Source organism: Typopeltis vanoorti, chromosome 20, assembly GCF_054136105.1.
Source record: "Typopeltis vanoorti isolate ZY-2024b chromosome 20, IOZ_Tvanoo_1.0, whole genome shotgun sequence".
NCBI classification, from domain to species: domain Eukaryota; kingdom Metazoa; phylum Arthropoda; class Arachnida; order Uropygi; family Thelyphonidae; genus Typopeltis; species Typopeltis vanoorti.
This window is the reverse complement of record NC_143568.1, coordinates 65,639,940-65,654,548: the sequence shown is the minus strand read 5'-3', so window position 1 is coordinate 65,654,548 and position 14,609 is coordinate 65,639,940. Positions and strand designations below refer to the sequence as shown.

General features: G+C 33.8%; 1 protein-coding gene across 1 annotated transcript in view; it reads right to left on the bottom strand.

Moving 5' to 3' along the window:
* LOC150095526 (inactive DNA (cytosine-5)-methyltransferase DNMT3L-like) overlaps positions 1-14,609 on the bottom strand; it is a 361,976-nt gene that overhangs the window by 72,100 nt on the left and 275,267 nt on the right. Inside the window, exon 13 of the mRNA XM_090410700.1 lies at positions 1,827-2,034. Within this exon, the coding sequence (XP_090266826.1) occupies positions 1,827-2,034 (208 nt within the window). The remainder of the gene's footprint in view (positions 1-1,826; positions 2,035-14,609) is intronic.

The following is a 14,609-nucleotide window of genomic DNA, read 5'->3' as shown; positions in this document are numbered from 1 at the left end:
GTGTGTCCATTAAGTATAATGCCTCCTCCTACTGCCTTATCTATCCCTTCAGGAACGTTCTCGAACAGTACCATTTTCATGGCAGATCAAATGTCATCTAGAATCGCAAGAAAGACTAAAATGACTCTCATCTGTAAAGAGTACATTAGCTCATTGGCATCTTGTACAATTTTTATGGATATAACAACACTGAAAACATGCTCTACGATTTACTCTGGATGAAAGGACGCAGACTACAGGCCTTCAGGTATATAGACCTACTTGACACAGATGGTGTGCCATAGTTTGTGTAGATATTTACATACCTGTGATTAAATGGAGCTGACCTGCCGTGGTGCATTGATTACATTTTGCTGTTATAACCAAAAATCTGGCTTCGTGCTCTGTGGTAGAGCAAAGTCAACCTCTTACAAACATGGAACACATTCCATTGATGTGAAATGCTGCCCAGAGCCTGGATACAATGCTATGTGAGATTCCAAACTCTTTGGCAACATCAATAACTCTATGGTGTTCTTCAAGCTTTCCAATAATTCTTCCCTGAAAAATGAAATTATTTAGATGATGTCTTTGAGACATTACAAGACATCCAAGTTACAACTTGGATGTCTTGTCTTCATATGTTATATGTCTTCATATGTCTTCATATGTTAAGTCTTCATATAAATGAACTATTTCTCTCATTATTACCTCATCATTCTCTTGATCTTTCACCAACTAGTAGATTTTAAATAGAGATATTATTATTATTATTTGTCACCTCCAGGGAGTCCAAAGACTCATCGAGGGAGGGCATCCACTCTACAACTCTGCTTCCACCACTCACAATTCACCAACTGACTGCAACTACACCAATGCCACCACTGGTATTTCCACAGACAATCACAAACATCCATGCCCACGGTGGGATTCGAACCCGCAGCCGTGGAGTGGACACGCTAACCACTCGGCCAGCCACGCTGGCATCAATAACTCTGATATGGAGTTATCAGAAGATAATGCAGCATTGGAAAGGACTACAAAGATTGAAACTGATGTGATTTTCCACAAGGATTTAAATAGACTGTGTGAGCATCCAATGCAATGTTCTGAAGTGTAAGATTTTGAAATTTTGAAGGCAATGATGGGATGTTATGTGCAAGATGGAGGATAAGGAACCTCAGAATAATGGCAAACAAGGACCTGAAATTTAAGGACCATACTGCGAAACTTCGATCAGGTTACATATGGAGTAATGGGTATAGATTTGCTGACAGTTTTTCATGAGAAGTGAAGATTTTGAAAAGGATCCAGAGAGGAGGGACTAAGGTGAGGTCAGATTTCTAGAATGTCGGATATGAGGACAGAAGGATGGAATGCAATGCTCTCTTTCTCCAGAGCTTGGTAGATAAGAAAACAAGGAGGGGGTGATATGACTGAGACATAAGTTGGTAAGGAGTCTGATGGATAAGGGATTAATACAGAAGAAATTTTTCATAAGAGGCCAGTCCTAGAAAGAGAGTGAAAACAAGGGATGCTGAAGATTTTTTTCCCTTGAGAGCAGCAGGTGAGTGGAAGGCAATGCCAGAAAAAATGGTGAGTGTGAAACAGAAGACAGATTGGCTCCATGGAGATGTGGCAATAATAATAATGATTTCATTTATGTAGCTTTTATATATAATAATTTGAGAAAAATCCTTATGTGACAAAAAAAAAAAAGTAACCATCATTTTTGAAAAATTAGTGTGGCAAACTTGAGTGGGTTATTCACATACAAATTCCCATTCAACAGATTTTTATTTCTGTTTCAGTCTAATAATAATAATCATATACACAAAATTTCTTACCATATTCAGTAGCATTACACAGTGATAATACTCTCACTGCATTTTTTTCTTTATAGCTTTCAACTGGAGGAGGAGGTGTAATATGAGAAAATGAAAGGATTTTGTGATGATAACTGGATGGAAAAGTTTCAGCTTTCTGTATTAATCCATGTGATTTAGAATCATAATCCATACACAGAAAACACAACCACGGATCAGTGTGCAAAACCTTGAAGAAAAAAAAAAGATAGCACAGCATTAACTTTCAAAACAATTAAAGCATTTAAATCGGAATTCATACAGTTACTTTTTCACTTCAACTTTTTTTCTGTTAAGTTTTCTTGCTCATATTTCTGTTTATTAAAAGAAAAAGAAGTCTAGGGATAACTAACGTTTTATTTATTTTATTGTTAGAAAATATTTCGCAGATATTTTCATAGGGCAGAAATCAGCATACAGGCACAACATCAGCAAAGCTAACAAACATAGACAAAGTTCAAAAACTCATGAATCTATTCAATTTGAAGGTAAGGTTGGTTGAATGATTAGTGCACCCTCCCTTCAAATAATAGGTGTGTGAATCTGATCTGGACACTGATGCTTATAATTGTCTTTGTGGGAGATGAATTTCACTGCCTGGTAGGATAGAGAGAGAGAGAGCACTCAGCTTACTGGAGGCCTGAAGTGGATTGAAAAGTTCTATGTTTAGGTCTCAAGGGTAGAGTTCACAGATTAAGTAAAAAATAAAATAAAAATAAACTTTTATCCCCCCCACCACCACCACCGCAGTAATATAACTTTAGGTATAGCAACTTTTTGTGGGTGACAATTGCATTAAAAAAAATTAATGAAAAAGCACCTCAGTTTGGTAACTGTAAACTCATATTAGTAAGTTATTTGAAGAGACTGGCATTCCTCAAATACTATTCATGGCTGAGTCATTATTCCCACTTGTGTCAAAACTAAGTTCAAATTTTAAGTTTCCTCGAGTGCTAAGCATTTACTTTCATAATAGCTTCCTTATTTTACAAAACAGATCAACAACTTTTGTACTATGTTAGCTGACACCCATTAATGGTACCATTAGTGCACTACAAAAGAAGCTCTTCAATGTTTCCAATGCTTCAGCACAAAAAGAATTCAAAAAAGTGAAGGTCCACCATATCAAAAAAATTACCAGTTTAGCTAAAAACATGCAAAAGCCACATTTATCCAGAAAAAAATTTGTGATTATTTATGCTCTGAATCATCATCATCATCATCATTTATTTATAATTTTACAATTATAAATAGAGAAATCAATCGAAACAAATAAGTAGTGTGTGTACACTAAGATAGGACTTGGAGGTTATTATGATGTGAAGTAAAACCAGGCTACTCTGTCATATGCTAATTGAAGGATCTCTGATGCAGAGAGTTGGAGGGAAATGGGGAGAATATTGCTGATGTATTTCCAATATGGAGTTCGGGGTCTGCCTCTTTTTTCCATCTTTAGGGGCACAGAGGACCAGAGCATCAAAGGGTACAGAGGGTGGATGTCTAAGTTGGTGGCTGAGCCATTTTATTTGGTTGCTTTGAACAGTATGATTAGAGGATCTTGCTGGGTTTCATCTAATATAGTAGAGTCGGGAATGTGGTCTTCCCAGGAGTAATCCAGGATATTTCTTAGACAAGTAGTTCCAAAGCTATTTATAATATTGGTCGCTGCTTTTGTTGAGATGTTCCAGGTCTGGGAGCCATACCAAAAGATAGACTGGCTGGTGCACTTGTAAAGACGAATCTTCGTCTCCTTTGAAATGAGGCTTGACTTCCATACTTTATTAAGACTTTTGTGGAACTGCAGTGCTTTCTGTTTTCTTGTTTTAAAGTCTGTTAAAGAATCTGAGATGTGTGATTCGAAGTATACAAAGTCCTCTACTTCTTCAAGGTGATCATTTTGATTTATATAGATATACCCATCTATCTAATGTTTTAATATCTTTGTTTTTTGATAGTTTATTTTTAGTCCAAATATTTCTGCAGTTCTCCTAAGGCTGTTGAAGTGGTTTTGGGCATCTGTAATGTGGAGTCAATGAGGACTATATCATCTTGAAAGCTCAGGTCTTCAACGTCATTTGCATATATGGGTCTTTGATAAGGATTCCTGATTTAACTTGCATTAATTTAAAAATTACACCAACACACAAAAAGTACTTCTAAAATTATCAGACAATGTAAATTCTAGCTCTAGTTACCTGAAACTATTCAAAAACCTAAATGCCTTATAATCTTATTCACCCTAGATTTATGAACTGCCAAAAAATACACAAACATCTTTGATACCCACAGTTTATTATTATTATTAGCATAATAATAATAATGAGTAGTGGGTATTATAGTTGCTTTGTTTGTGTATTATTTATTAACATTCTTCATTTATAATATTTAATTCTTAATATTAATTAACTCATAATATTAATTAATTTAATTAAAAATCCATCTTCACAAGTAAGAGATAACAGTTTGTAGAGGTAATGATACATATTGAGATCATTATCAGGTAGTCTCAAAAATAGCAATACAAGCAAAATGGAAATCACAGAAACCAGGAGAATCTAAAGAAAAAAATATATAGGAAGAAACTACAAAACTTACCTACTCCAGGAAGACAGCATTAAGAATCTATATTAAAACTGATTGACTCAGTACTCATCTCAAATTTCCATTTCTTCTGACATAAATGAAGAATGGATAAATATAAACATTAATAAAATAAACAGCAGAGGAGGTTCTTGGGACAAAAACAAAGACCAAAAGGAAAAAAGGAATGAAAATTTGGAATGGTATAGTTCGCCCACCATTTGTAGATCTCTCCTTGGCATTTTGCCAAGAATAGTCGATTCATGCTGAATCGACTGAAATCGGTGAAGGGCAGAAAGAAATGAAGGATGTACGAATTGGTCGCCAACATATGAAATCACGTGCTTTCTTGTCTGTCGCTGTACTAGTACTAGCTTGATTTTTGTTGTTGCTTTTTTGCATTATTTTTTTTATTATTAATTTGTATGATGGATCCAGTACAGTCAACAAGTTCTATTGTTAAACATTTCAGCAGCTCTTGCAAAAGAATATTGAACAATGTGTTAACATTCTGCAAAAAAGAATCATCTCCTTGTTCTCCTTTCTCAAGTCATAAAACGTGCAAGTGCAATTGCGGGCGTATCGGGGTCGACTGTTAAAAGAATTCGTAGGGAATCAAAAGGTGAAGGTAAGCCAAAATTTAAATCTCCTAAAAAAAAGCACCAGAGTAAAGAAAACCATCGAAACCGTAGCTTTGAATGATTTTGATGTAGACGTTATAAGAAGAACTATTCACGAATTTTACGTGGTTGAGAAAAGAGTGTCAACTGTTCTGAAATTGATTCCTGTGCTTAAAGAAAAAATTAATTTTCCTTGGAAAAGAGAAACTTTAAGGAAAATACTTCATGAAATCGGATTTTGTTTTAAAACGTCCCAGAATAAAAGGAAACTTATCATGGAGCGAAGTGACATTGTTTTATCTAGAATGCAGTATTTGAGAGCAAACGTTTTAGGGAGGAAAAAAACTGATTGTGTATCTAGATGAAACTTGGATTGATAGTAATTTTAATTATGGAAAATGTTTGCAGCCTAAAGAAGAATGTGGAGCGCTACAAACCGGAAATGCCTCACGGCACATAATAATTTTGTGCGGGTGGAGAAATGGGTTTTTTACCGAATTCAAACTTACTATACAAAGCCAATTACCATAGGCAAATGAATTCTACGACTTTCAAAAAGAGGACAGAAGAAAAACTGATTCCAAACCTTCCTAAAAATGCTGTTGTTATAATTGATAATGCTTCATATCACTCTATTTGATCAAATAAAGTTCCAAATTGGTCTAATAAGAAGCAAGTTCTTATGGATTGGTTCTTTACAAATAACATTTCTCATTCCCCAGATATGCGAAAAATTGAATTGCTTAATTTGGTCAAAAGAAACTCGCCCACAACTAAACTATTTAAATTCGACACGATGCTCAAAGAGCATGGATTTCTAGCTTTGAGGCTACCACTATATCATTGCGATATTAATACTATTGAGTATGTTTGGGCAGAAGTGAAAAGTTTCATTCGCCATCGCAACGTAACTGGAGATATCGACATGTCGAAACTTTTTAAGCTTTCGGAACAGGCGATTGAAAGTATTACGGTTCAAAACCTGGGGAAAATATTGCTTTCATGTCACTTCATTGGAAAATATGTATTGGGACAGAGATGGAATTATCGAAGAATTATGAGAACCTTTGGTGATCAGTTTAAGTGAAAGTGATGGCGATTCGGGCATCGATTCAGATGACTATGAAGATTAAAAGGATTTGATAATGGTATTTTTTTCTAACCTTTTTTTGAATGGGTTTGTTAAAAGAGTCACAACAAGTCATAAATAATTAATCGGTTTAGGACATTAAAGTGTCTCAGTTCTCTCAACTGTAAGCTTAGAATATCTAAGTTCATTTGAAAAAATTTCTGTTTTTCTGTATAATTATTTTTATTTTATAGAAAACTTTCTTAAAAATAAACTTAGTTAAATTTTTGTTTTATGCTATACCTTTTTTTAATTTTGTTAATACTCTACGTACATTTTTCCAACTGTTATACAAGCAAAATAGTTACACTTTAAAAACTACAATGTTCGTAAAAGAAAAGCTAAATTTTCCGACCTGTAATAATAAACAAACACATCCCAGAAGACAGAGTGATTACCCTATTATCGGAATGGATTCTCCTTTTTCTGACATGTGCAGAACTGTCGAGGGACCTCTAATCGGTGGGCGAACTATAAAATAGCAACAGCTATAAAAGAAAAGCAAAAAACTACAAGCTACACTTGTAGAAACAAATGTCAGAATCACTAGAAGATTACAGAAATAAAAGCAATATTGCAAAAAGCATTATAAGAAAAACTCATCAAGATTCTTGGGATAGATTTATTAGTAAATTAATTAGAAAATGAATATTGTAATATTGAACCAACATACTTGAACCATATTTTTGCAATGTTTCTTTTATTTGTGTAAGCTTCTAGTGATTCTGGTGTTTGTTTCTAAGAAACAAACTTGGAAGAAACTTTATCAATAACAAAAAAGAAATTCAGCAGGAAAAGATGGAATTACCTCAGAGTTAATTAAGTATAGTGATATCTCTTTTAAAATAGGATTCCTCAACCTGTTAAATAGCTATTGGATTGCCTGCAATATGCCCCAAGAATGTCAAGCCTAAAATAATATCAGTTTTTAAAAAGGGAAATAGAAGTTTCTGTGAAAAGTACAGAGGTATTAGCTTATTAAATACAGCATATAAATTATATAGTAAAATTTTAAATAAAAGACTTGCCACTATTGCTGATAATTTGTTATTAGAAGAACAGGCTGGATTTAGGAAGGGTAGAAGTTGTATTTGATGATATATTCATACTAAAACTACTTATAAAAAAGACGAGAATTTAATTTACAGACTCACCTGGTATTCATAGATTATGAAAAATCCTTTGACTGAGTTAACAGATAAAAACTATAGAACAGAACAGAAGACCAAGGCTATCCATAACAGTTATTAAATGCAATTAAGAGCCTATATAACAATACAACTGTAATCATAAATGCCAATGAATACACAGAAGAAATAGAAACTAATCAGGGAGGCCTACAAGGATGTAACCTTTCTCCTACCTTATTTTTTTATTATTATTATTCAGGCCTCCATGGAGTCAAAAGACTCATCGTGGGAGTCCTTCCTAATTGAACTCATTGACCGTTCTTGCTCTCACCACTATATCAGTCAATGCATTCCAATGGTTTCTCTACATGGAGGGTGGTTCAACCACCCTCCATGTCCCTCTTGCTCACAGCTTCCTTTTGCAACTTCCAGGAATGGCCCCTTGTCATTGCTCCTTCCTGTTGTTCCACCAAGCGAAAGAACTCTCCAGTGTCAACCCTGTAACTACCACTCAGAAGTCTCAATCATATCACCTCCCCTCTTTCTATCTACCAAACTCTGCAGTCCACATTCCCTCAATTGATCCTTATAACCAACATTGTATAGTCCTGAAACCATCTTTGTTATCTGCCTCTGTATCTTTCCATGGTTAATTTATCCCCTTCAAATCCTGGGGACCAAATTTGAGAACAATAGTCTGAGTGAGGTCTGATAAGGGTCTTATACACTGGAACAATAACTCTTATCTCTGCAGGTTAGAGTCCTTCTCAGTATTGCAGCAATCTGGGTTACCTTTACCACTTTTGCAATATGCTTCCTGAATTTCAGTTTTCTATCAATCATCACCCCCAGATTTCTTGTCTCCCCTACTTCCTCCAGTACAGCTCCTCCAATCGAGTATGCAGCCTCCCATCGATGTATCCCAAACTTCAAGACCTTACATTTTGCTGCATTAAACCAATAGCCCCATTCCTTTTCCCATCTGTCTAGTTTATTCAAATCCTGCTGCATCTGAATATTACTAATAACCCTTCCTAACTTCACATCATCTGCAAACAACTGAATATCCCCCTTGCAATCCATTGACAATATCTCTGATACCTATCAAACAGCCAATCCTGAATCCAGTTGACTAACCCGACATCTAAACCCATATGCTGCAACTTAAATATCAACTTATGATGTGGCAATGCCTTTGGAAAATCCAAAAAAATGGCAGTATATGCCTTTCCTTCAACTGCTCTTGTCATTTTATTATAAAAGGCAATCATATCACTAAAGCAAGAGTGCCCCTTAACAAATCCATGTTGACTCTCACAGATAACATTACACTCATCTGCCCAACACTGTATATAGTTCCTTACTAATTTCTCCAAGATCTTAACAACTAATGATAAAACACAAACTGGCCTATAGTTAGACACATCTAGTCTGCTACTGCCCTTATTTAATATATATACACCAAATTCTCCATTTTACATGGTTGATTGGTTCCAGAAAAATCCTTGTAAATGAAAACCATGTAAAAAAGAATGCAATGCATATGAAAAAATAGAATGATTACAGATGTGAAAACCCAATATGAAAAATAAGTTATTTTCAAACAAAACACAAAAATCATTGAATAAAACACTATTTAATTTTAATGGAATGTTTTTATTTTTTTTATTTTAAATACTTATTTAAAGTATATACATATGTATCTTTCTTAAAGAAAATAGTGTGCACTAATAAAACAGAAATTTGAAAAGGTCCAAATACACCCGTGCATATGGGTATCAGTTTAATTTTATTCACCGTCACTTTCTGATAGTAGCTCACTTTTTTGTTTGAGACTGGAATTAAGTCACTTCTATCACTTGAAACACTTTGGCCATCCTGTTCTTACTGCAATGGTGAAATATTTTCTTCAGTAAAAGGAACTAAATTAGCAGTAATTTTCAATAATCCTGTAGGTTGATTTTTTTTTTTAATCACAAACTCTGTAATTAATCATTGATATCCTGTTTTGACTAGATCTTTGTATAATTCATCATATCGCACCATACATGACTTCAGTTCATGTTTAAACTGTTCAGCTCGCTCAGTATTTGGATCAAGTGTAAGAAAATAACTTCGCAATTTACTAGCCATTTGAAGACCTTCTTTAATTAATCTTGCAGTAAGTGAAATCTCTTTATCATCACTTTTTTCTTTTTCACACATTCTGGCCAAGTAGTTTTCCAGCATGCATTTAAAGTTGATGATTTCAATTCTGATAATGCCAACTTAGAAAGTTTGATGCAATCCAAAATAGAAAATTTCTTCCACACATTAATAACTGTCAGCAGATTATTCTTATCTAGTTTATCCAAAATGTATTGGAATGTTCTTATTTAGTAAGTTTTGAAGGTAGCGATCGCAGCCTGATCTAGTGGTTGTATTAATGATGTTGTATTAGGTGACAGAAAACAAATTTCCACATTTGGGTGTTCTTAAACAGGAAAGCCAGGTGCATTGTCTATAATCAATAAAACTTTAAAGTCAAGATTTTTTTCACCATCAAATAGCATTTAACTTCTGGAACAAAAACCAGTGAACCATTCATTAAAAATTTCTTTTGTAATACAAAAATTTATTTTTTTTTTTGTTGTCGCCACAATTGTCTACGTTCTGAAGCTTAGAGTAATCCCTGATATTTAAAACATCGAGGGAGTTCCCCCGAAATTCAAGTTTAAGAATTCCATTATAATTATCATTTCCTAGAATGGTACATATGTACTGTTCTAGGAAATGTTAATTATTATGGAAATACACTATTTAACAGAACTGAATCCAAACAGAAATTTTTAAAATACGCACCATTTGAACCATGTTAAATCAAAATATCCCATGTAAAAATAGAACCACTTTTGTTTTCTAAAAAACCGCGTAAAGAAAGTCATGTAAAAAGAGAATTAGTTATATATATATGTTACGGATAAAGTAATAAATCCGGTTATTATTAATAATTACTGGCTATTATTAATACAAACCAAATAACGAGGTTAAAGTGAATAATTTACAAGAATTAATCACATGAACTGGTAAGTATTAATAATTCCTAGAGGAGTCTGGTAAATGTAATAAAAACATGTTTTATTTATATGTTTTATAAATAAAAATATTTTATTTAATAGCAGAAAAAATAAGAGATAAATACCTTATTATTGTTGGCCAGTTAAAAACAAATTACTTATTTTTGCAGGAAAGACCTCTTGTGGCACTTGAAATTACAAAGGATTTCAGACTTTTTACGTTTGCAGCGATTTGAGTTACAATGGGCTGTACAACTGCAATATTGGAAACCTTAACCGCCTAAATTAGAATTCTTGCGGACACATTGTCTTAGACTTATCTCAATATAAAGAACTTCATTAACTGAAATAAAAGTTTCCTTACAAATGGTAAATTCGTTCCTTGAATAGAGTTGGTTTAAAATATCATATTTTGTACCTAATTCATATAGGTTTTCATTCTCAATAGAAATTATAACAGCTATAATATTCCTGTTATTGGTCTTAGCCCTATCTGCGTCTGGAATTCTTATCCAAACATTTTCTCCTACATTTGCATTGGAAATTTAGTCATTGAAAGCCGTAACATTTTTTCAGTTGCTTCTTAATTGACTGCTTAGCAGAGTTTTGAGATTCTTGAATTTTTTCTATGATTTGAGTGCAAAAGAAGTACTTTCCTTACTTTTTTCATTATTTTCTAATTCAACATTAGTTATATTTTTTATTTTGTTATCTTCCTTGTCGATCATTCCTGTTTCAGAAGAATGTTGTGTTCCTTCAATTTGGCTAACACTCTCATTTCTGTTTTTGTTTGGCTCTCCAACAGATAAGTCTTCACTCGTATCATCTATTTCCACTTCTACATTGTCACCGTTCTCTGTCCTAATACCGCTTTCCCTCTCTGAGATTATCTTCTGACAATGAACATCCTTATTAGTTTTATCTTTTAATATCATCTCAAGATCTTCTTCACTCATGATTTTTGACAAGGTATCAACTGGTAAGTATGTTTTCAAACTTACCTACCTTAGCTTTATAGCCAAAAATAGTTTCATAGGGACTGCAATCTCTTCCAGAGTGATGTGCTCTGCTTTTCATAAATTGAATAAATTTTATCCCTTCCAACCAATTTGTTGTTTTATTTGTTTCAAGCCATGTGGATAACATTTTTTCAATGTCTTGGTATTATTATATTTACCATCAACATTTACGAGAATTAATCACGGATTAATTCTCGTAAATTATTCACTTTAACCTCATTATTTGGTTCGTATTAATAATAGCCAGTAATTATTAATAATAACCGGATTTATTACTTTATCTGTAATATATATATATATATATATATATATAATATATATATATATATATATATATATATATATTAGGGTTACCAAGTAATTTTATAAACTTGGTTATTTTACTCCTAATCTCGAGTAAGCAAACAGTTAAGTTTGCGCCTGAACGTAGTTCAAGTCTAAAGGTGGTGCAACACCAGGAGAGATGATATAATAAAGAAGTAGAAATAAACATCAATCAACATACAACAGTAAACACAATACTTTTTGCAGATGATCAAGTAATTATACAAAAATCAGGCAACTATCTACACAGAGATCCAGTCACCATCTATAGCAATTAACTGGCAAATGCAATTTACAGATCTCATTAAAGAAAACTAAAATTATGGCCTTCTAGGGTAAATATCCCATATCTCACCCTATGGGCAAGATACATTAGAGTGTTTTTCTTTTGTTATTTACCAAAACAGCCAACATCCCAAAATGCACTTCACAGTAAGAAAAGAATCTAATAACTCTTTGCCTTTTCTTGACACATTAGTCATCTAGCCCAACGCTATGTTTTTTTTTTTTTTTTTTTTTTTTTTTTTTTTTTTTTTAAACACTTAGACGCAGGGTTAGGACAATTTGTTCTAATGCAGTGCTCTACACAGAACTTTAAACATCTTTGCCATACTTCCCTGGCCTGTGTCAATGACTCCTACAAAATAAATAAAATACTACATACCCTCCTACTTCCCCCCTCCTCAAACACAAGAACAAAACAGATTATTCATATTCCCTATGTCCAAGGTATATCAGAAAAGATAGCACAAGTACTAATAAAATATAACGTTTGCACCCTATTCACATCACATCTTAAATAGCAACTGTGATCTGCTCTACTAAAGATAAACTCCATCACCTGACATATCCTGGAGTGTATGAAGTTTCCTATAACTGTGACTTGGCCTATTTACATCTACCTTGAAGTGCATAAGAAATGCATTCACTACCATTATTATGGCAAGTCTAGACTGGCAGACCATGCTTTTGGACACTCCCTCCATACAGGATTACCTGAAAGAAATCCACTGTGCTATATACAAGTCGTTACAGGTTAGAAACATTATCTGTAGCCAGCAATGGCTATGAACTATTATCTTAACCTGTAGTATGACTCTACATTAATTTTCGAAATATTTCAAAGACTGTTATCTTAAGATCTACTGCTAAACAACCATAATACTTTTTTTTTTTTTTTTTTTTTTTTTTTTTTTTTTTTACAACATTACAAGGTGTCAAATTAGGGCTTTAGATTTTTTTTATCTATTACAATTTTAATTGTTTCACTTACTCATTGTTGCATATAAATTGCAACGTGATGTTTGTGCTCTTTTAATGAATGTCTTTTTATAAATTAGTTTGTTTGGTGTTAGAATACTATTAAAATAAGTTATGAATAACATCCAATAATTAAGCTTATCTATTAGAAGTATATAAGGAATTGAGCAAGCTTGATGTTAATAAGTCTGTGGAACTTGCTATATCACCACAGTTTTGGAGGAAATGTGCATGGGAGTTGAAATCTGCCTTGACATATTTGTTTAATATGAGTCTTACACTGGTTCAAGTTCCAAAGGAGTGGAAAGCAAGATTGTGCTGCTACATAAGGGAGATAACAGAACTCAAACTTCAAATTACATGCCAATCTGTGCTTCAAATATTGTGGTTAAAGTGTTGTAGAAGTTAGTGAGAACCAGGATCCAGTACTGGGTTGGCAACAGTGGTATTTTACTTTGATGGATTTGCTGAAGAAAGTCGTGTTTTAGCAATCTGCTTGCTTACTACAATAAAGTGACAAGTAAGATGGACTTAGTACTTAGATTTTACAAAGGCTTTTGATAGGTTGTAACATGATAAGTCAATAGTTAAACTATAATGGATGGGGGGTTGGATATTAGATTAGTGCATTGGATTGGAGATTGGTTTCCTGATAGGTATCAGCAAGTTGTGCATGGGGGAGCAATATCCCAGAAGAGGAAAGTCACTAGCAGTGTGCCTCAAGAGTTTGTTTTACGACCATTACTTTTTAATCGGTACATTAATGATATTAGGGAAGATTTTAATGGAGATATTCAGTTGTTTTTACAGATGATGCAAAGTTGGGAAGAATCAGAAGTAAAGCATATGTAGGGGCTTACAAGAAAACGTGAATAGACTGAAAGAATAATCAGAGGAGTGGAGTTATCAATCCTGTACAGAGGGTTGCAAAGAGTAATCCTATGGAACAGTTATTCTTTGCAAGAATGCTTCTCCTGGGAACAGAACAATGGCTTGTGGGCTTCAAAATCTGAGCAAGAAAGGGAGACACGATATACGTCATCATCATTATTATTAGGTAACCTCCATGGAATCAATAGACTCATCATGGGAGGCCCACTCAACCAGCAACTTGTCTATCATAATGAGCTTTGAAATTTACATACCCACACTCAACACAATCAGGCAATGTACTCCACTCACTAGCAACTCTCCACATGAAAAATCTACTCTTCACCCTTCATCACAACATCTTTCCAGGAATGGCATCTCATTCTTCCCATCATAAAATCCACTCTTTTATAATTTTTTCTGTATTAATCTCATAGAATTCCTTAACTAACTTGAAGATCTCTATCATATCTTCTCCTATCCACCAACCTCTGTAGTTTACATTTTCTCAAACACTCCAGAGTATGATATCAATTTGGCTATTTGTATTTGGACCCTCTGCAGTGTTTCCACATCACAATGAAAACTAGGTGACCAAATCCGAGAACAGTAGTACATATGAGGTCTGACCAATACTTATACAGATGCACCAACACCACCTCATCCCTACATGCCAATGTACTTTTTATCATAACAGCAATATGATGTGTAACTTGTGCGATGTACCCTAGAAACTTCAGACCACTATCCATCATCATTCCAAGATCCCGAATCTCA